Here is a 22,422-nt window from a genome sequence, read left to right as displayed (position 1 = left end):
ATCACAGTGTCAAGCTGCTTTATACACTCCCTGTGCTGTCAGAAACGGGATTTCCATTCCCACACAAATTTGTGACAGATACATTTTCCAAGCTCAAACTATAGTTCCAGAGTGTTTTTAGGCCTTGACGTAAGGGCAAAGGAAATTCCCACGTTTCAAAATCCATTTAACTGTGTAACTGAGAAGTTTTCACCAACCTTCAACTGGAAGGGATTAATCTACCAGGTAGTGGCTAAAAGACAAATATCAAGAGGAAAATCTAATAGAATTCTACGAGTGCCTTCCAAGAGATGAATACACTCAAAACTATAGGCACATGGACTGATATCAATATTTGGCAGGACCTATGAGGGAAAAGACATTTTTCAAAGATGACATACATAAAATCTCATTATAGATCAGCATTAACAGATACATATTTTCAATACATTTTGATGATAGGGAACATTATCTTTGAACTCCAACTAAGTGAAACGTTATCTTTAAAAAGGGAATGTAGAGCCACAACTACTGAGCCTGTGTGTCTGGAGCCCATGCTCCGCAACAAGAGAGGCCGCGACAGTGAGAGGCCCACGCACCGCGATGAAGAGTGGCCCCCGCTCGCCACAACTGGAGAAAGCCCTCGCACAGAAACGAAGACCCAACACGGCCAAAAATAAATAAATAAATAAATAAATAATTTTTTAAAAAGGGAATGTAATTCTTCTCAATAATAAGCCTACACTGCAGAAAAAATTGTATTTGATTTTTTTAAATTTTTACTTCATCAATAAAACATTTGTAGAAATTTATTTTCTCTCCTGTTATAGCTACATAGTATACCATAATCCCTGCATAATATCCTCAATTTTGCTTCTTGGCCTGAAAATCATAAAATATCCACCTTTACAGAAAGAGTTTGTCAACCTCAGCTAGAAAATAATTTCTCACCATCAGTCCAGTGCCATCCCATAAACAACCTAATATAAGCTCATTCCATTAAGAGCACTTTAAAACTATATTTTTAAACGCATTTAAAAAAAATACATTTTTACAAAGAGATAATAAACAGTGATTAATATTTATTCACAAAGGGCTGTTTAAGGTAATTTCTTCATATTCCTATATCATCCCCACTAAGGTAAAAGTGATAGGGCTTCCCTGATGGCGCAGTGGTTGAGAATCTGCCTGCCAATGCAGGGGACGCGGGTTCGAGCCCTGGTCTGGGAAGATCCCACATGCCGCGGAGCAACTAGGCCCGTAAGCCACAACTACTGAGCCTGTGCGTCTGGAGCCTGTGCCCCACAACAAGAGAGGCAGCAACAGTGAAAGGCCCGCGCACCACGATGAAGAGTGGCCCCCGCTTGCCGCAACTAGAGAAAGCCCTCGCACAGAAACGAAGACCCAATACAGCCAAAAATAAATTAATTAATTAATTTAAAAAAAAAAACGTGATGGGCTAGGTAGCCGAAATGCAGGAACGTTATCATTCAATCAACTTTCAGATATTTGTAGAGGAAGCGAAATTAATCTCTCAACAATAACACAAAGTGCAGTTGCTAAATACCAACCACATTGGTCAACATAACCGTTTTAACATTTTCAGGAAATGTTCGAAACCCAGTCGCTTTCTTCACACATGTGTAAAACCATTAGAAAAACATTCAAACAAATACAAAAGCTAGTACTTCCAAAATGAACTCTTAGGCAGAAAACAGCAAGAAAAATGTTTCCCTGCTCACAAGGACCCAGGCTTGCTGGAGAATGCCTAAAATTTCAAGGAATTTCAACTCAGTGGTACTGATTATGAGGACACCTGCTCTTGCAACCAACAGGCAGGTGACCAGAGTCCTGACCTTCCAGTCCCCCCCTTCACTCGGGGGACACGGAGAGGCCTCTCTCTTTCTCTTCATCTGTTGGTCCACTCGTCCCTTCTCCTCCTCTCATCTATCTCTGCCCACCAATCCACTTCTTTAATGGGCCATCACATCTTCTGCAGGATACCACTATGTCTTCCACCCCCAATACAATGCTTAGGGTTTGATGCAGAGGGGATGGCTTCATACTGATACAGCTAGAAAAATGTTTGGGTTCTAGTATTGCCAAATTTTATTTAAGTAAGGTAAAGAAGATGAGTCAAAGCAAATTAAACAGCTCCATATCTGTGATCTAACTATCTTAGGGAAGGAGAACTGCTGAGAAGTTCTCCTTATTCTGACAGACAGGGGACAGATGCCAGCTCTAGGAACTGGAAGAGGCAGGGCAGATCCTCACTCAAAGTTGGGGCGACTGCAGCGGACACTTGCCCATTTGGACGGTCATTTGACATCCAACTCAACACTGTGCAACCTCCCCCACAAAAATAAGCCAAATGACTGAAAAATGAAGACTCAGAAGCAGTAAAGGTGCCTAGAATAGCCATATCCATCTAAGGTGCCTAGAATGATCTACTCCAGTATCAAGGATGGGAGACAAGACAGAGAAGCTAGTTTCTATGTCTACATTTTCCTTTTTTATCCACACATCCAAATAATAGGCTTCTTTCCCTTTTTATAATATGTAAACTGGAGTTGAGACTCTAGAGTTAAGTACCATATGATAGAAGTATAGGGTGACTCCAACTTGGTTTAGAAGAGCTCCATAAATTAAATCAGTCCAGATGTCACTCTAGAACTTTCCCCTCTCTGGTTTATACTCCATGGCCCACCTCTTCAACCATTTTCAAACCAACATCTTTAGCTCCCCAATCCTGCTAACCCAAACTCACTTCAGTCAAAGGGTCTGTCTCCCCCACATCCTCACTCAAATATCCAGGCCTAGGTGGAGAAAATCACATTATCACAAAACCAAACCAAAAGGCCCCATTATGACTGCTTGGTCTCAGGGAATTCAGTGCTACTGAGGGATGCTAAGTTTCCTTGGTCAACTCTACCTCTCCAAAGCCACTGTTTCAAACTTTCCCCACTCTCCCCACACCTCCTACCTTACCACCTCATTCTGGGCAGATGATCATGGTCCCTACTTCATAAAAAAGAAATAGTCACACAGAAACTGCTTTCAACTTTTGCCACAAAACCTACACACCACATGTACCTAACGCCGTACTCTCCTCTTTCCTTGAATCAAAGAATCAAAGAAGGGCCCCTCCACCTGCCCAACCTGTGTTCCAGAGCCAATTTCCTCTGGTCTCCATGAAAAGTTGACTCTAGTAATCATTCCCTTTATTTCTTTACATCAACCACTCCCCTCCACTCTGTTCCTTAAAAAAACCAAACAAATAAACAAAAGAAAACTCCTTCCCTGAAAATCTCCTTGAAAGCATTACCTGTACTCACCATCTCCATCTCCCCTGCTTTACCCCACCCCACATTTGCTGCTCCCACCAAGGTCACCAGTGGCCTTAAATGAGACTTGGCAGTTCTGTTCCCACTCAACCAGCCACAGACATGGCTGACCACTCAGGTCTCATTGAGACGCTGTCCCCTTGGCTTCTGTGACAGCAGACTCTGGGTTTTCCTCCTACCTCACCACTGCTTCTTCTCCAGTAAAGAAGCCACATACAGACATAAAGATGAAGATATAAGAAAGCTACATATAAGCAACAAGAGATGAGTTTTTCAACACTTGGGTTGCACCACACCAAGGGTGACTCCACTAGTTCCAATCACCACTGAACTCTCTTGTCTCACCTGCTGAAACAGGAGCTCCTCTGCTTTAAGTCTCTCCATCATTTCCTGCTCCATCACAGCTAATTCTCTTTCATGCTCCAACTGGGCCATTTCCTCTTGTCTCTAACATGGTTTAAAAAAAAAACAACAACATGTGACTAATTACAGATAAAACAATCTGTAAAAACAATCTTAACAGCATCTTAATCTCCAACAGTAGGGAAAGGATTAAGCAAATTATAGTCTATCCATTTGAAAAGTGTATAATAATTGGGGGAAATGTGTGTTTTATTTCAACAAAGAGCACAAAATTAAAATTACACAGCAAATACAGTCACAATTGTGTAAAAAAAAAAATCTCCAGGCAAATGTGTAGAAAAAAGACTAGAATACCTAAAAATACCTAAGAATTAAATAGAGGTCTTCTTTATTTTCTTCTTTCTACTTTTTCATGTTATCCAAGTTTTGTATAATAAACATACTATTTTTATAATAGAAAGAAATGATAATATTGAACTTTTTTTAAAAAGCAAAGAAGCTGGACCAATTATTTCACTCCTCTAATTTTATAAAAGAAGATCCACAACGGAACAGGATAGAAAGCCCAGAAATAAACCCAAGCACCTATGGTCAATTAATGGAGAAAAGACAGTCTCTTCAATAAGTGGTGCTGGGAAAACTGGACAGCTACATGCAAAAGAATGAAATTAGAACATTCTCTAGCACCATACACAAAAATAAACTCAAAATGGATTAAAGCGTTAAATGTAAGACTGGATACTATAAAACTTCTAGAGCAAAACATAGGCAGGACACTCTTTGACCTAAATCACAGCAATACCTTTTTTGGATCCATCTCCTAGAGTAATGGAAATAAAAACAAAAATAAACAAATGGGACCTGATTAAACTTAAAAGCTTTTGCACAGCAAAGGAAGCCATAAACAAAAAGACAACCTATGGAATGGGAGAAAATATTTGCAAACGATGCAACCGACAGGGATTTATCTCCAAACTATACGAACAGCTCATATAGCTCAATATCAGAAAAACAAACAACCCAATCAAAAAATGGGCAGAAGATCTAAACAGACATTTCTCCAAAGAAGACATACAGATGGCCAAAGGCACATGAAAGGATGCTCAGCATCACTAATTACTAGAGAAATGCAAATCAAAACTACAATGAGGTATCACCTCACACCAGTCAGAATGGCCATCATCAAAAAGTTTATAAATAATAAATGCTGGAGAGGGTGTGGAGGAAAGGGAATCCTCCTACACTGTTGGTGGGAATGTAAATTGATACAGTCACTATGGAGAACAGTGTGGAGGTTCCTTAAAAAACTAAAAATAGAGTGCATATGATCCTTCAATCCCATTCCTGGGTATATATCCGGAGAAAAACATAATTCTAAAAGATACATGCACCCCAATGTTCACTGCAGCACTACTTACAATAGCCAAGACATGGAAGCAACCTAAATGTCCACTGACAGATGAATGGATAAAGAAGATGTGGTACATATATACAATGGAATACTACTCAGCCATAAAAATGAATGAAATAATGCCATTTGTAGCAACATGGATGGACCTAAAGATTATCATATTAAGTGAATTAAGTCAGACAGAGAAAGACAAATATTATATGATATCAGTTATATGTGGAATCTAAAAAATGATACAAATGAACTTATTAACAAAACAGAAACAGACTCAGACTTAGAAAACAAACTTACGGTTACCAAAAGGGAGAGGCTGGGAGGGGAGAGATAAATCAGGAATTTGGGAGTAACATATACACACTACTATATATAAAATAGATAAACAACAAGGACCTACTGTACAGTGCAGGGAACTATACTGAATATTTTGTAATAACCTATATGGAAAAAGAATCTGAAAAAAAATTGTGTGTGTGTGTGTGTGTGTATATATATACACACACACATATATGCATAACTGAGTCACTTTGCTGTATACCTGAAACTAACATAACATTGTAAATCAACTATACTTCAATAAAAAATAAATTAAAAAAAAAGAAGATCCATACTTACTCGTTGCTCCACGGTCACATTGTTCTTATACTTGTAAATCCACAATGCTAAGTATTCTATTGGATCCACTGGACGCATCCTTGCCACCTCTGCAAGACCTTGAGTTAGACAGGTCCCAAGATTCTTTTGAAGATATGCCGACTCCATTTCTAACTGCTAAATAAAAACCTCTAAAAGATAAACGTTTTGCATTAGTGCAGGAAATTTTCAATGAAGGCACAATCAAAGTAGAGTTCAGTGAGGCCAACAAAGCATTACAACCTGTCACCAGTCATGGGCACCTGTCATCAGGGATGGCACAAGCAAGCTGGCTCCAGGACACTTCTAGCAGTTTCCAAAAAGCCTCCACAGAAGTCACTACAACTAAAATAGTTTCAAAAACCTGAAGGACCCTGGAGTCCAAGAGTCAGAAAAGGGTTACTGTCATTAGTGATGGTGAGATGACTATACGGCAAGCGACGCATGTCTTACTAAATCCTTACAACATACCTGAACATGGTATCATTAGCCCCACTGTGCAGATGAGGTCGCCCAGGCCCAAAGAGCATAAGTGAACAGCCCAGGATCACACAGGTGGCGTATGATGAAGAGGGATTCATACCCAACTCTTGATTCGAGTCATTACCCTACCTGACTTACTAAGATGCTCCTTCCGAGCCATGAGAGTCGTTTCTAGAAAATATCACAACAGACCACCTCAAATTTTTTAAAAATCCAAGTATCTCAAGGCCAAAGAATAAAAAAATTCAACCTTCAAAGAACAGCATATGAAGCTCCTCATGCTTTGGCCCCAATTCTGTTTCCAGGCTCACCTCTAGATATCGTTTCTGCCTCTAACATATTCTGGGCTCTAACTACACAGAACATCCTGCCATTCTGCTGCTCACACCTTGCATGTTTCCATCTCCATGACTTTTGCACATGATGGCCCCCTCAATTTCTCTCAGCTTGGAAAATATCTCCTCATCTGCAAGGTATCAATCATCTCTAATTCCTCACCGCTGTGGCTAATACAACCATCTCCCAGGCAACACAAAGACGTTCCTCCTTCCCCAAGCAGCTCACACAGTACTTGTCACACTATCTGAGCATTATCTGTGTATGCACATGTCTGTCCTCCTGCTAGAGGACAAACTTCTCTAGCTCCTCAAAAAGCGCGTTTCAATCACAGCGTGGACACAGCTGGCTCTCCATGGTGGCAAGTGAATGAGTTTCTCCACTCTCTCAGTAATGTCCCAGTTTATTTACAAATATGGACACGAATCATCTCAGATCAGAGAGAGAGAGAGAGATGGGGAGGAAGGAAGGAAGGGAGGGAGGAAGGAAGGAAGGAAGGAAGGAAGGAAGGAAGGAAGGAAGGAAGGAAGGAAGGGGGGAAGGGAGGGAGGGAGGGAGAGGAAAAGAAAGAAAGAAAAAGAAGGAAGGAAGGAAGAAAGAAAAGAAAGAAAGGGAAATGCAGTAACTACTCTATTTAAGGTGCTTTGAAAAAACTGATCACCTTCGAATTACCCTTATGGAATCCAGACTCCTCTGAGAATCTGATGAAATGTACTCATTATTCAACAAATATATATTGAGTACCTATTACATGTCAGGCATGAGCAATTATAGGGGACAGACTGCCAGTGTCTGGACCTGTCCCTGGACAAATCCACCTAACATTCTACACAAAATTTCAGAAACAATGACCTCCTGAGTTTCATCCATAGACCCCAATACTACTCTCTCTCATATGATGGTGGTAGAGTACAAAATGGCATAACCCCATGGAGAAAAATTTGTAAATATCTAGAAAATTACGTATGTATTTACCCTTTGACTGATCAATCTCACTTCTGGGATCCTATCTTGCAAAAATATGCAGTGATATATGCACAGGGTTGTTTTGCATTATTACTAGGGATAGCCAAATTGGGACCGCATGCAGATGTTCATCATTAAAGGATTAATGAGATACAGCTACACAATGAATTATTGTGCAGATAAAAAGAGAATGAGGAAGATCTCCAAAATTGGGAGTGATCTCTAGAACACAATGTGAAGTGAAAAAAAGCAAGATGAAGAATTTGCGTATAGTATGCCGTCGTTTGTATTAGCAACAGCAGTGGGGAAAGGAATGTGTATGTGTGTATACATAAATGTAGTCATAAAAACAAACTAAAAACCGGCACAAACGAACCTAATTCCCTGTCAAGCTGTGTGTCTTAACCACACAGAGAAAAGAATTATTACAACTGAGTATGGAACACAGTATCCTCATCGTACTTCTTCAATAATACTCTAAAGACAAATCTCAACGTCATCTGAAACAGAGTAACAATTAAAAAGGGAACAGATTACTGCTGCTACTCCAGAAAGATAACAAACACATGGGAAGGGTACCGTGGTCCGTAAGGAGAAACCTCCCAAGTAGGATTGGTCTCAAACCTACGCAGGCTGCATCTCGTTAACAGCGGAACCCAGGTGAAACTCATTACCTCGCTTGGCTTGTTTCCTGCCCATGAAACAGCGACAATACCCATCTCAAAAGCCTGTTGTAAGGAATATTATTTTTCATACACAGCAACAGGCATCTTGGCTCATACATAAGAAAGCCCCTTCCCACAGAAACAGCTGCCTCAAGCCTGGAGAAGCTGTCAGAAGAAACAGAAGGCGGTTCCTCGCTCATGCTTGGGAGAAAGCCTGCCGAGTAGGAAAGGAAGGGACCGGGTAGGGTTGCCAGTTTTGCAAATAAAAATACAGGATGCCCAGTTAAATTTCAGATAAACAAGAACTAATTTTGTATTATACTATATTTGTGCTAAAAAGCACAAAATCTGTGAAATTCATTTTTAACTGCGTACGCCGAATTTTATCTGGCAACCCTGGATTCCGAGCGCTTCGGCTGGTTTTCCATCCAGGGTCCGCGGAAGGGTGCCCGCCTCCCCTGCCCCTCCAAATGGCGCGGCGCCGCTCACCACCGAGGAGGAGGACCCAGCCGCAGAGGTGCCCACGGAGTCCGGCGCTGAGCTAACCCTCTCTCGCCTCTGGAGCCTGGACGTCGCCTGAGCCCTACACCACTCGCAAGGTCCAACGGTCAAAACCGCCTCCGTCCGCCGGAACCCAGTCCAGCACCAGGAGCCGTTCTTCCCAGACTGCGCCTGCGTCCTAAATGCGGGCGGCTGACGCATGCGCCTACCTACCCGCGAGTCGCGTCCCGTCGCTAGGCAACGAGCGTGCGCGCTCCAGGTGCGGGAGACGGCCGGGGGCAGGGAGGAAGGGGCGCCCGCGGAGAGCTGAGCCGACTGCGCCCGGCGGGGATCGTGGGAGGGGGCGCGCGGGCGGGGGTTGATCGGAGGCGGGGCCCGGAGGAGGATGTGCTGCAGAGAGCAGAGGCGGGCGGAGCGGGGAGGGGTAGGACGAGCAGTTGAGAGCAGGGGGCACGCGGGGTGTGCAAGGTGCCGGGTGGAGAGCAGGGAACACCGGGGTAGGTGAACAGAGACGTGCAACCTAGAGGCTGTGAGGAGGGGGCACCGAAAAGGGGAATCGAGCGAGCGGGGCCGGCAGGTGGGCGCACACTGGGAGAGAGAAAGGGCAGAGGGCTGGCCTGCGCGGGGTGGGGGGGTGGGGTGGCGGGGGGAGTAGCCGCAAAGACTCCCTGTAGATGAAGCCCCACAGCCTTACGCCAGAGGAGACTAGCTACCTGAGCGGCCTGGTATTTTCCCAACTTAGCACCTTTGCATTTGCTGGTGACATCTGCTTGGTTCCTGTCCACTGAAAAAAATCGCACATCTGAGAGCTGTGAGTTCAGTTTTATTTGGGGACTTAGCTGAGGACTCTAGCCCTGGAGACAGCTGCTCTGACAATTCTGAGAAACTGCTTCTGCTTGGAAGAGGTAAGGGGGGAGGTCGGCATATATGTGATTTTTGGAGAAGGGATACCTGCAATCAAACACATATCTAGGTAAAAGGTCACTGCTAGCCACCAGGCACAGATAGCTTAATTATTTTAGTGCTTTTCTAAGTATGGGAAGATGCAAGAAATTGGGTTTATAAAATTTCCTCTTGAAAATTTCTACTTGAAGGTCTGTTCTGTCAATTTTCCCAGAGAGCAGAGTTCCACATTCCTGATCTCCACCCTGAACTCCTTCCAGGGTGTGTTAGTGACTCAACAACTGCAGTGGCTAATGACTCAAGCCTAGTATAGCCAGCTGGCTGGGGCCGTTCTTTAGTTGGCATTCCTTTCAGAACAAGCACAGGTACCCCCACCTCCAGGAAGCCTTCTAGCCTTTGCCATTTGCAGTCTTCCCTGGGCTAGTGGTTTGTGCACAGTCCTCAGCTAGCATTTCCCATGGTCTGTTTCAATTTATGTGGGGCAGTGCTGGGCAGGAGATGCCTCATTAACCATTAGTTGAGATAATTAGTAAGTGCCAGCGTGGGCACTGACAAACGGAAGGGAGCATGGGCTCTTGCCTGGGCCCGCAAGCATCAGAGCCCTCACTGCTTAAGTCAAGAAATATTTGCTGAGCAAGTACTGAGTGCCCAGCACTAAGGATGTGGTGGGAACAAAAACAATCCCTATACTCAGCTCCCCGCGTACTGAATGCAAGGCCATGAGCAAGGAGGTCCAGTATAAGCAGACCCTCAGAGGAGCCCTGGGAAACTGAAAAATAGCCCCCTCCTCACTGGTGAGTGTGGCCTGATTTGGCGGGGAGTGGGCTATAAAATGCATCCCTTTGGCTCCTCTCTCTCCAGGCTTCACATGGTGGCTCTTTTTTTCTGGCTCTGCTGTTTTCACATCAAGTCTTAGTGACGGTCAGGTCAGTGTATTTTGTTGAGACCATTGTTGAAAATGTGCAGATGCTTTCTCCAGAAGGGGTTTGCCACACCTACTGCAGTGTGGCCGCCACCAAGGACCAGGCAGTGAAGAGGCTTCCTGGGAATGCAGAGTTGGTGATTCCACCCTCTGGGAAGGGTAGTTCTACTGTGATAAAGGCAGAGGACATCTGTAACTGTGTGTCACCTGGGGATTTTGTTAAAATGCAGACTCTCAATCTGTAAGTCTGGGGTGGGACCTGAGAATCTGCATTTCAACAACCTCCAGGTGAAGCAGTGCCGCTGACAGTGGACCACACTTTGAATAGAAGGGGTGTGGAAGATAGTTTATTCAGGTGCATTGGTTCAGGTGGGCCACAGATTGGCAGAAGGAGCCACCACACATCCCATCCCCACCCTCCACCATTACCCCAAACTTAGTGACTTTAAACACACATTTATTATCTTACAGTTTTTGAAGTTTGAAATCGAAGATGAATCTTACAGGGCTAAAACCAAAGTATCGGCAGGGCTGCCTCCTTCTGGAGGCTTTAGGAGAGAATCTATTTCCTTGCCTTTTCCAGCTTCTAGAGGCTACCCACACTCCTTGGCTCATGGCCCTGAATCACATCCCCTTTTCTCCCCCTGCTTCCATCACCACATCTCCTTCTAACCTGTCTGACTTTACTGTGTCCCTCTTATAAAGACCTTTGGATTACATTGTGCCTACCTGCATAATCCAGTAAAATTTCCCCCAAGCAAAATGCTTAATTTAATCACATCTGCAAAGTCCCCTTTGCCATATAAGGTTAACATATTTCATAGATTCCAAGTATTAGGATGTGGACACTTTGGAAAGTCATTATTCAGACCTACCACACTGTATTTTCTAAGGACAAGGACATTTTCTTACTTACTCATATTTCAATTACCAAAACCAGGAATTTTAACCCTGATACAATTCTATTATGTAATCTACAATTCACATTCAGTTTTTCCAACAACGTCCTTTACAGAATTCTATTTTCTGTTCCAGATCCAACCCAGGATCATGTGTTGCATGTAGTTGTGATGGCTGTTTAGGCTCCTTTGATCTGGACTGGGGCCTCATCTTTTGTTTGTTTGTTTGTTTTTTATATATTTTGGCCACACCGCACAGCTTGCAGATCTCAGTTCCCCGACCAGGGATCAAACCCAGGCCACAGCAGGGACAGCACAGCACCGAATACTAACCACTAGGCCACCAGGGAACTCCTGGCCTCATCTTCTTTTGTCTTTCATGATCTTGACATTTTTAAGAGTACAGGCCAGTTGTAGACTGTCTCTCAATTTGGCTTTGTGTGATGTTTCCTCAATCAGATTCTAGTTTTGCATTTGGAGCAGGAATCTACAGAAATGTATTATGTCCTACTAAGAAGTGCATCGCATCAGGAGACACATGATGTTATTTTGTCCCTTTATTGGTGATGTTTACTTTGATCAATTGGTTAACATTGTGTCGGCCAGGTTTCACCACTGTAAAGTTTCTATGTTTACTTTGGAATTAATCCATAATTTGTGGGGAGAAACTTTGAGAATATATATAAATATCCTATTCCTTGTCAAATATTCACCAAGTTTTAGTGCTCGTTGATAGCTGCTTCAGTTATACTGTGATGGTTTCAAAATGTTTCTTTAGCTCCATTATTCTTTCCACATTTATTAGTTGGCATTCTACTTTAAGAAAGAACTTGCCTGCTCTCCCATTCACTTGTTTATTCCTACATGGACTCATGGATTCTTATTTTACTCAATTGGTTATAATCCATTACAGTCATTATTAATTTTGGAGGCCAAATTGCCCCAGATTTGGCTAGTAGCAGCCCCTTCAAGCTGGCTTCTGTGTCCCCAACCATTTTATTTTGCAGCATTTCCTTTCTGGGACAACAAAACATTCCAGGGTTATTAGACATTTCCTGCCCTGATCTTGGAATTAGTCATTTCTCCAAGGAACCTTGATTCTTTTTAAGTGGTGAAGCCTATTTAAAAGCAAATTCTAATGGAATATTACTCAGCCATAAAAAGAACGAAATTGAGTTATTTGCAGTGAGGTGGATGGACCTAGAGACTGTCATACAGAGTGAAGTTAAGTCAGAAAGAGAAAAACAAATACCATGTGCTAACACACATGTATGGGATCTTTTTTTTTTTTTTTTTTTTAAGGATTTTCTTATTTATTTATTTATTTATTTTTATTTTATTTTTGGCTGTGTTGGGTCTTCGGTTCGTGCGAGGGCTTTCTCCAGTTGCGGCAAGCGGGGGCCACTCTTCATCGCGGTGCGGGGACCGCTCTTCATCGCGGTGCGCGGGCCTTTCTCTATCGCGGCCCCTCCCGTCACGGGGCACAGGCTCCAGACGCGCAGGCTCAGCAATTGTGGCTCACGGGCCCAGCTGCTCTGTGGCATGTGGGATCTTCCCAGACCAGGGCTCGAACCCGTGTCCCCTGCATTAGCAGGCAGATTCTCAACCACTGCGCCACCAGGGAAGCCCCATGTATGGGATCTTAAAAAAAAAAAAAAAGGTTCTGAAGAACCTAGGGGCAGGACAGGAATAAAGATGCAGATGTAGAGAATGGACTTGAGGACACGGAGGGGGAAGGGTAAGCTGGGACGAAGTGAGAGAGTGGCATGGACATATATACACTACCAAATGTAAAATAGATAGCTAGTGGGAAGCAGCCACATAGCACAGGGAGATCAGCTCTGTGCTTTGTGAGCACCTGGAGGGGTGGGATAGGGAGGGTGGGAGGGAGACGCAAGAGGGAGGGGATATGGGGATAGATGTATATGTATAGCTGATTCACTTTGTGATAAAGCAGAAACTAACACACCATTGTAAAGCAATTATACTCCAATAAAGATGTTAAAAATAAATAAATAAAAGCAAATTCTGTGGGGAAGGGATGGATTGGGAGTTTGGGGTTAGCAGATGCAAGCTGTTATATATAGAATGGATAAACAACAAGGTCCTACTGTATAGCACAGGGAACTATATTCGATATCCTGTGATAAACCATAATGGAAAAGAACATAAAGAAGAATACATATATATGTATAACTGAATCACTTTGCCATACATCAGAGATTAACACAACATTGTAAATCAACTATGCCTCAATTTTTTTAAAAAAGCAAATTTTGTGTGTTCATTGCTACTGAGGTGTTTTTGCTTTTAGGCGTTTGCAGTGGAAAGAGCTGGGAATTTTTTTTTTCTGTATTCGTATCTATCTATCTACTTATCTTTCCCTTCTTAAACTGAAAAATGCCTCCAGAAAATGTTAGGAATTGATCTAAGCCTTTATTGTTCACTTTATTATTAGCTCTTTTGGAGTTAAAATCTGTCAGCTTCAGGAACATGGAGATGTTCAGGAATAGGCTAGGTCCTAGGCCATTTCATGTCGCAATCTTCCACTGTAACAGCTAATATTTATTAAACATTTACTACGCGCCAGGCTATGTGCTTCACATGTATTCATTATCTCTTTTAATCCTCACAATTATGAGACACATATTTTTGTTATTCTGTTCCACAGATCAGGAAACTGAGGCTCAGAGAGACTTAGTAAGTTGCTGAAGATCACACAGCTAATAAAAAGCAGAGCCAGGACTGGAACTTGGTCTGTCTGATCTCAAATTCTACATTCCTATTGCTACACTACACATCCACTCCTAACTTATGGTTTAACTCAGGCTTCGTTCCCTCCAATTCTTGACATCTGATTAAGAGTAAATCCAGGGGCTCAACTCAACCTAAAGAAGTTTCTTGCTTAAGCAATAGAAAATGGAATATTTTCTAGCTACAGTGCTGGGCATTCTCCCTCCCTCTCCTCCTCAGGGCTTCTCTGTGGTCCATTGTGAAATAGATAAGCCTGTCTTATCTACGTCACAGATGACTGTAGCTCCCAACCTCACAATAGTGCAGCTTGCTGGGTGCTCAGAGCCCCTCCTGGGCCCTCTGCCTGCTCAGTTATTTCCTCCCTACTCAAGGGTAGAGTCATGTAGTGGAGGCCTTAGCCACTTTTAAGCACCAATCCATCAAGCTCCTCTCAAGCCTGATGCGCCCCGGGACCTATTTACTGACCTTGGAGAGCTGGAGAGCTTTAGAAAAAAGTCCATTTGATTTAAGAGCTATTGGTAAGTACCTATGTATTTATTGGTTCTTTTGGGAAAGATGGGCTCCAGAAACATCTCATATTTGTCCTGAAATGAATCTGCGTTGGTTAGAGTGTGTCTATTTTTTATGTCCAATTAGATTTGTAAAATAGTGTGACCCTGTTTGACGTTTTCCAAACCCACCAGGATGGAAACCGAATACCTGAAGAGGTGCTTTGGAAATTGCCTGGCCCAGGCACTGGCAGAGGTGGCAAAGGTTCAGCCCAGTGACCCCATAGAGTACCTGGCTCACTGGCTTTATCATCACAAGAAAACGGTGATAGCAAAAGAAAAGGTGTGTGTGTGCACTGGGTTGACTTGGGGAGGGCTTTCAGCTTTCCCAGAGGAATTTGAAATCCAAGGCACCACTCTGGAGCTGGCCTGGGGAGTGTCATGGTTTATTCCACTTTTGAGGATGGCTTAGGCCCAGATATCCCTGAAGTATAGGGAGTCTGGGGGCTGAAGAGAGAATCCAACTCAGAGAAGTTGTGGGGTTGGTGGGTTTGGAGATACTAGCAGGTTGAAGCTAGTTAGTTACAGGAGCAAAGTCAGGAGGCCTGAAGGGCCCGGGGCCTGTGCTGGGAGGGTCCCTGCTTCCGAGGACTGACCTTATGCCACTCTGTCATATCGCCCCAGGATAGGCAAGAGAAGGTCCAGCTGCAGGAAGAATATGAAAATAGCCTCAAAGAAACCAGAGTGACAGAAACGCTGATGCAAGAAGAGTGTGAGATTCAACAGGAGTGTGAAAAGTGTCATCCCGTGGTGGGTACCAGGAAACCTGCAAGACAGTTCAACCACAGTGCAAAGTGCACTGAGGCTCCCAAAGCCTACTTTTCCCTCCATATTCATATGTTTGTATGTAAATCAATCTTATTGACAATCCTTGTCAATAAAATCCTTGTAATGAACAAAGAAAATGCTTAAAGGCAATTCCATTTTCGATGTCAGGGAATAAATTACATGTTACTGGTTTAAAAAATCAGATTTTAAGAAAAATCTAATGTGTCACTTGGAACAAATATATTTCCATACAAGATCCTTTGAATCCTTTTCAAAAATTACTCAATATTTCTCAGAAACCAAATATGGTTTCTAGTAGATACTTCAGGTATATTATTTAATTTATTATATACTATTTACTTAAGTATTTAATTTAATATATGGTGTTTATTTATGTATCAAGCCACAGATGTCTCCTCCGTGTTGCTCTAATAGCGGTCATGAATTATTAACTTAGAATAGTTGGAAACAACTGTGTATTCATTCGTCTGACAAGCATATCTTTTATCCCGCACAATTTTTGCCACAGTCTTCTGAAAAACACCTTGTGTCATTTTGTGCTTTCTGCAAAGTGCATGACACCTGGAGAGTGAATTCACTTATTGAACTTGATATCTGGCATCTTTTTAACTATCTGTCCTGTGCATGAAAATCTTTAATGTCGTCCTATACAATTTACTAGCTTTTGCTAGTTTCAAAGCCAACTTTGGTGAAGACATGAAAATATTAAGCTTATGTACATTTATATCAATATTCTCAGACTTACTATAATTAATAGATTTATATTTTTAAGTCTGGATGTTTTATAAATAAATCAAAAGAAAGATAGTTTCCTACTACAGTCTGAAAACAGTAGTTGAAGGAACTCTCCCTCAGGAACAGTTCATTCTTGGAACAGTTGTTGGGAGATGATAGACTTGAGATCATTAAGCAAAAGTTGTCGTCGTCACCTTGCTGCCCACTCTAATCCTTTTCTAACACCATGCTTCACTGTTAATAGAAATATAAATATATAAGGCAGGGAAAGACTCGCAAAACTCTACCCTGGTTTTATGATGCCTTTGTTAAAGAACACCTCGCTCACATCAACGTTTTGAATTGTCCCTTTGTGTTACACTCAGGAGGTTTTATACCCTGAAGCAGTATTTCTTAGCAAGATTCGGATGAGTAAAAGGTTTGTTCTTCTTTTGCCAAGTGTGAGACAATCGGCGATGGTAAGGGAAGATGGGAAATGAGAGCCAGCCTGATGCCTGCACTATGTGCAAGCTCTCAGCTTTAGGAAAGAGTTCATGTGCAAATTGTGGTTATGGAAATCGATTCCCTTTGTTAGAAGGAAATAGAGAGAACCCGACAGTGATGTAAAACAAAGCTTATTGCTTATGTGGCAAGGGGAAGCCACATCATCCAAGTGCAAGTTGCTCTCCTAGTATAAACTGAAAGAGCTAGATAAAGGGCGAAGAGGTGGAGGTACATCAAATAAGATGAGATTCTAAGTTCTGGTTTCTTGTTGGCTCAAGGTGAATAGCAAATTATTCCTTGCTACTGTCATCTTTAGATTTCATCACCAGAGCTGTAAAACTTATCTGAAATAGGCCCACGATAGGTTGCATAGGATTTCAGCAGGCCTGCTTATTTAGCTGATGGGCTTTTACGCCTATACCAGAAGCTTTGCAAGATTTTCCTTAATATCTTAAAACCATCATTGCTTTTAGTACCCCAGATTGAATACTGCTGGTCCAGTGGATGTGTCAAAAGGGGAGTAGAAACAGAGCACTATGTGTGGTAGAGATCATACCTAATTATGGGAATCAAGAAGAGACTCACAGAGGAGATAACATTTGAGTCAGACCTAGAAGAAAGCTGGCAAAAGTTGCCCTTGTATTGATTTCTCTTCATTAAGCAGAGGCAGCTTTGAGTAAGTAAACCATTATTCTGTTTCTAAGTCTGAAAGCAATCCCTGTGATATAAAGATCTGAGCCATACAGATGTTTTAGAAATAAGTTTTTATGGAAACAATACACAGATTTGCTGCATAGATTCATAGCACTTTGGAGTTAGAGGGTCTTAAAGATCATGTGGGCAAGTACTCCACAGAGCTCGCTGCAGTGCCCCACAGGGTCCACTGTTGAGTGGACAATGGACAAAGATGGGGGTAGAGATGGCCAGTAGAGCTCAAGCTCCAAGCTTCCTACCTCACCAGGGACTGCAATTACATGGACGCTTGATATCATCTCATAGGTCACTGAGACTGCATTCATTTTTTCCATCTTTTTTCCTCTGTGCTTCAGTTTGGATAATTTCCATTGATCTGTCTTCAAGTTAACTGATCAGTTCTCCTGCAATGTCCAATCCTATTTAGGAATTCAATGAATTTTTTTCATTTCAGATATTTTCTCAATTCTAGAATTTCTATCTGGTTCCTTTCTATAATTTCCATTTTCTCTGCTGATATACCCTATCTTTTCACTCATTATGGCCATTTTTCTCCTTTCAATTTTTTTTTTTAAAGGGATTTTTTTTTTTTTTTGAAATTTGAGTCTCAGATTTTTTTTTTTAATTTTATTTATTTATTTATTTATTTATTTATTTATTTTTGGCTGTGCTGGGTCTTTGGTTCGTGCGAGGGCTTTCTCCAGTTGCAGCAAGTGGGGGCCACTCTTCATCGCGGTGCGGGGACCGCTCTTCATCGCGGTGCGCGGGCCTTTCACTATCGCGGCCCCTCCCGTCGCGGGGCACAGGCTCCAGAAGCGCAGGCTCAGCAGCCGTGGCTCACGGGCCCAGCCGCTCCGCGGCATGTGGGATCCTCCCAGACCAGGGCTCGAACCCGTGTCTCCTGCATTAGCAGGCAGATTCTCAACCACTGCGCCACCAGGGAAGCCCTCTCCTTTCAATTTTAAAAAATATTTATAATCACTGTTTTACGTTCTTGTCTGCCAGTCTCATCATCTTTGTCATTTTGAGGTCTCTTTCTATTAAATACTTTTTCTCTAGATTATGGTTCACATTTTCCTACTTCTTCACATGTCTAGTAATTATTACCTGTATGCTAAACATTGTAGATGATACTTTATAGGGCATCTAGATTGTGTAGTTTTCCTTTAAAAGGTGTTGAATTTTGTTCTGTCAGGCAGTTAAATTATTGGTGAATTATCTTGATCCAAACAGATTTGTTTTATGCTTTGCTGGGTTAGGTCTTTTTCAGTTTTGTTCAGTCTTGGGCATGAAAATGGCAATATTGTATTCTTGCCATGCCCAGTATGTTTAGTCTCTGCTAATGACTTTTTTCTCTTCTGTTTTCTATTTAGCCACTGATATCTGTAGCGAGTTCCACAAAGAAGACCATGTTTATGCAGGAGAACACAAAACCCCTTGAGAAGGAAGCCTTGAAGCAGGAATATCTGCCAGGATCTTCCAGTATGATTCCAGGAATGCCTCAACAGATTCATGCTTCAGAGCCATCTGTCCAGGTTGACTGGAACATTGAAACTCCACAAGACATAAATTACCAGGCTTTTCAGCATGAAATTGCTCCTGAAATGCATCCTGGCTCCAAATCTCCTCCCTAGGTTATAGAAGGTGGATGATTCTAATTATGCTTCTCTCAAAGCTGCAAGCTGAGAAGATGGCCAGCTAGAAGAGCTCTTACTTGAAGATGATTAACTATGTGGATTAAACCAAGATATGAGAGGCTGTAGAAGGAGGTGTCTGCAGGGACTCTCCAGCCCAAGACCTGTCCTGATAGCCATGAAAACCCCTTAATCATGTGAAGATTTGAACTACTTGTAGGATAAAATAACTCATAATAAGGATTTAAAATAATTAACCAGGGCCTCCCTGGTGGCACAGTGGTTAAGAATCCGCCTGCCAATGCGGGGGACACGGGTTCGAGCCCTGGTCCAGGAAGATCCCACATGCCATGGAGCAACTAAGCCTGTGCACCACAACTACTGAGCCTGTGCTCTAGGGCCCGTGTGCCACAACTTCGAGCCTGCGCTCTGGAGCCCACAAGCCACATCTACTGAGCCCACGTGCCACAGCTACTGAAGCCCGTGTGCCAAGAGCCCATGCTCTGCAACAAGAGAAGCCACAACAATGAGAAGCCCGCACACCGCAACGAAGAGTAGCTCCCATTTGCCACAACTAGAGAAAGCCCGCGCGCAGCAACGAAGACCCAACACAACCTAAATAAATAAATAAAATACATTTATAAAAAAAAAAAAATAAGTAACCAACTGATGAGACTTTTTCCTTTTGTTTTATCATTTTTTTGGAGACTAGACAGTGAAAACACATCCATCTCATGTGTTCATATCTTAACTTTAGCTGAATTTTGCAATCCGGCCTCTTGGAGTGTTTACACATGTCCTTATTTTTGAAACAGCTCCAATGACAGTAAAAGTTAAAAGTTTGACCTTTTTTTTCAATTATTTTCTGTCTGTATTCATTCAAATATCATCTATATGCTGATGACTTGAGATTTATATCTTTAATCAAGATTTCCTTGAACTTGACTGCCTGTTTGACATTTCTACTTGGATAACCAATGGACATCTCAAACCTAACTACAGTTGACGCTTGAACAACACAGGGCTTAATCCACATATAACTTATAGTTGGCCATCCATACCCAAGGTTCCTCCATACCCTCAGATTCAACCAACCACTGACTGTATAGTACTGTAGTATTTGCTATTGAAAAATATCTGCATATAAGTTGACCTGTGCAGTTTGAACCCATGTTGTTCAAGGGTCAACTGCAATCCAAATGGAATCCCTTATATCCTCCCTGAATCAGTTTCTACCATTTTTAAAAATTTGCTCAGTCAAAACTCGTGCCATCCTTGGCTCTACTCTTTTTTTGTTAGCCCTAAATCTGGTCTGTTGGCTTTCCATTTAAAATAAAGACAGAATTCAACCACTTGAATGCCTAAGCCACAATCATCTTTTGCCTAAATTATTACAATAGCCTGTTAATTGAACTCCCTTCTTCTGCCCTTGACCTTTCTAGTCTATCCTCAACATTAAAGTCAGGATGATCTTGGTAAAACATTAAGTCAGATCATGTCTAATGAGCAGCTTCCCATCTCAGTCACAGAAACATTTAAGGCCCCTACCATGACCTACCAGACTATAAGAGTGATTCCCCACCACCTTTTTACTCTCCGTATTGTTCTCTCCATGCCAGCTATGCCAACCTCCTGTTCTTCAAACATGCCAGGCATGGTTCAATCTCAGAACTTTTGCTTTCTCTTCTCTCCACTTGGAAAGCTCCCATCTCCCCACACCCCTGGATTTCTGCAGATTCTCTTGTGGAATTAAAGAAACCTCAGCCAAAGTTGGAGTTGGGACAGGACTGTAGGGGGGGCTCTCATGCCCCTCCATGCATCACCAATTGCTCCAAGTAGGAAGAGACAAAATTTGCCTACATCTCCAACTGAAGTGCCTCTACTTAACTATCCAGCAGGGGGAATAAAACTTCTCTCCACCCAGTGGCAGCCCAGCCAGTAAGAGACTGTAGTAGCACAACCAATGAGAAGCCTCCATACTTTGGACTCCCAGCTTCCTCCAATGGACTCTTTGATTATCACAGCCCCTCCCAATTCCCCCCTTTTCTCTATAAAAGCAAGTTCCCTTTCCTTCTTTTCTGGATTTGCTTATGATCTGAATTGCAGTTCCTCTGCTATTCCCTAATAAATACTGTTTCTGGTAAAATAACTGTCTATTCTGTTATTAAAGTTGACACTCTCTTCATTTAGATCTTCACTCAAAAGTTGCCTTTTCAATGAGGCCTTTTCAGCCATCCTATCTACATTTCCTATATATACATCCTATTTGTACTGCAACCCACAACATTTCACGCCCTCTTCCCTGTCAGTCCCCCTCAGGAGAATGTGAGCTGCATGAGGACAGGGATTTTGTCTGTTTACTTTGGTGTCTCCAGCACCTAAAAGAGTGTCCAGTGCACAAGACGTGGCCAGTAAATATTTGCTGAATAAGTAAGTGAATGAACTTATAGAAGGGCTCGCAACTCATAGCAGACATGTGAAAATGACGAGCTAGCCAGTTTTGATTGGCACAAGGGTTAGGTTGCAATTCCAGACCCCTGACCCATTCCACTAGCTCAGGATTGGCTACATAATATGCAGGGCCCAATGCGAAATGAGAATGTGGGCTGCCTCGATCAAAATTACGTGCTTCAAGATGATGACAGCGGAGCATTAAACCAAGTGTGCAGCCTTTCCAAATTCAGGTCCTGTGTGACTGTACAGGTTGCACGCTCATGAAGTTGGCCCTGCTGCAGCAAGCGCTGCCGCCCACATGGAATATCTATGACAAGGGCTTGTCTTCCCCAACCATATGTTTAGGCCTTAGGATGGGCAGATCAAGTATATCAAAGATCACACTACTACCCTCTTCAGGGTGAAATCTCCCCCGGCCTTCCCCCACACTCACACACATAAATCAATCCAAGGCTGCCACATGCAGTACCCCACACGTGCCAAGCTTAAGGGAAATGCTCAGAACTTTGGAATGCACATCCTCTCTGTCTCATGGGTGTGGATGGCTAGCTGAGGTCTCTCCTGAGATGGAAATGCACTCTCCTCAGAAACTGGTGCTTATAATTAATCAGAACTCTTGGAGCCTGTGGAAAACCATACAGTCATGCTGACAATCAGAAAGAATAAACAATAAGTGTAAAAACAGCACTTCTCAAGCCTTAATGTGCATACAAATCACCTGGGGAGCTTGTTAAATGTCGCTGATTATGATTTACTAGATTCAGGGGTGATCTGAGACTCTGCATTTCCAACCGTTTTCTCCACCATGCCCAAGCCGTCTGTCCAAAGACCACACTTAGAGTAGTCAAATGCTAGAGCAGACTCTCACAACCTTAGCACTACTGACATTATGGACATTCTTTGTTGTAATGAGCTGTTTTGTATGTTGTA

General features: G+C 42.6%; 2 protein-coding genes across 8 annotated transcripts in view; one reads left to right on the top strand and one right to left on the bottom strand.

Moving 5' to 3' along the window:
- DYDC1 (DPY30 domain containing 1) overlaps nt 1-8,838 on the bottom strand; it is a 45,250-nt gene extending 36,412 nt beyond the window's left edge. For all 3 annotated transcript variants that reach the window (XM_057531151.1, XM_007177928.2, XM_057531152.1), the window contains exons 1-3: nt 8,667-8,838; nt 5,710-5,879; nt 3,669-3,770 (exon numbers count right to left, since the gene is read on the bottom strand). In XM_057531151.1, coding sequence (XP_057387134.1) covers nt 3,669-3,770; nt 5,710-5,856 — 249 coding nt within the window. In that variant the 5' untranslated portion in view covers nt 5,857-5,879; nt 8,667-8,838. The remainder of the gene's footprint in view (nt 1-3,668; nt 3,771-5,709; nt 5,880-8,666) is intronic.
- Nucleotides 8,839-8,904: 66 nt separating this feature from the next.
- DYDC2 (DPY30 domain containing 2) lies at nt 8,905-21,070 on the top strand. Of its 5 annotated transcripts, none has more exons than XM_057531146.1 (7): nt 8,905-8,937; nt 9,421-9,583; nt 14,074-14,102; nt 14,528-14,674; nt 14,840-14,987; nt 15,329-15,454; nt 18,778-21,070. In XM_057531146.1, the coding sequence occupies exons 5-7, from the start codon at nt 14,841-14,843 to the stop codon at nt 19,036-19,038; spliced, it is 534 nt and encodes a 177-aa protein (XP_057387129.1). In that variant the 5' UTR covers nt 8,905-8,937; nt 9,421-9,583; nt 14,074-14,102; nt 14,528-14,674; nt 14,840; the 3' UTR covers nt 19,039-21,070. The 5 variants fall into 5 exon arrangements, with proteins under 5 accessions (XP_057387129.1, XP_057387130.1, XP_057387128.1 ...); XM_057531145.1 differs by lacking the exon at nt 8,905-8,937 and adding an exon at nt 9,148-9,255; XM_057531144.1 differs by lacking the exons at nt 8,905-8,937; nt 14,074-14,102 and having other exon boundaries at nt 9,364-9,583.
- The last annotated feature ends 1,352 nt before the right edge of the window (nt 21,071-22,422 follow it).

The sequence above is a fragment of the Balaenoptera acutorostrata genome, chromosome 16 (genome assembly GCF_949987535.1).
Source record: "Balaenoptera acutorostrata chromosome 16, mBalAcu1.1, whole genome shotgun sequence".
Classification (NCBI taxonomy): Eukaryota; Metazoa; Chordata; class Mammalia; order Artiodactyla; family Balaenopteridae; genus Balaenoptera; species Balaenoptera acutorostrata.
Note: the sequence above shows the minus strand (reverse complement) of the source record. Positions and strands in the feature narration are given on the sequence as shown.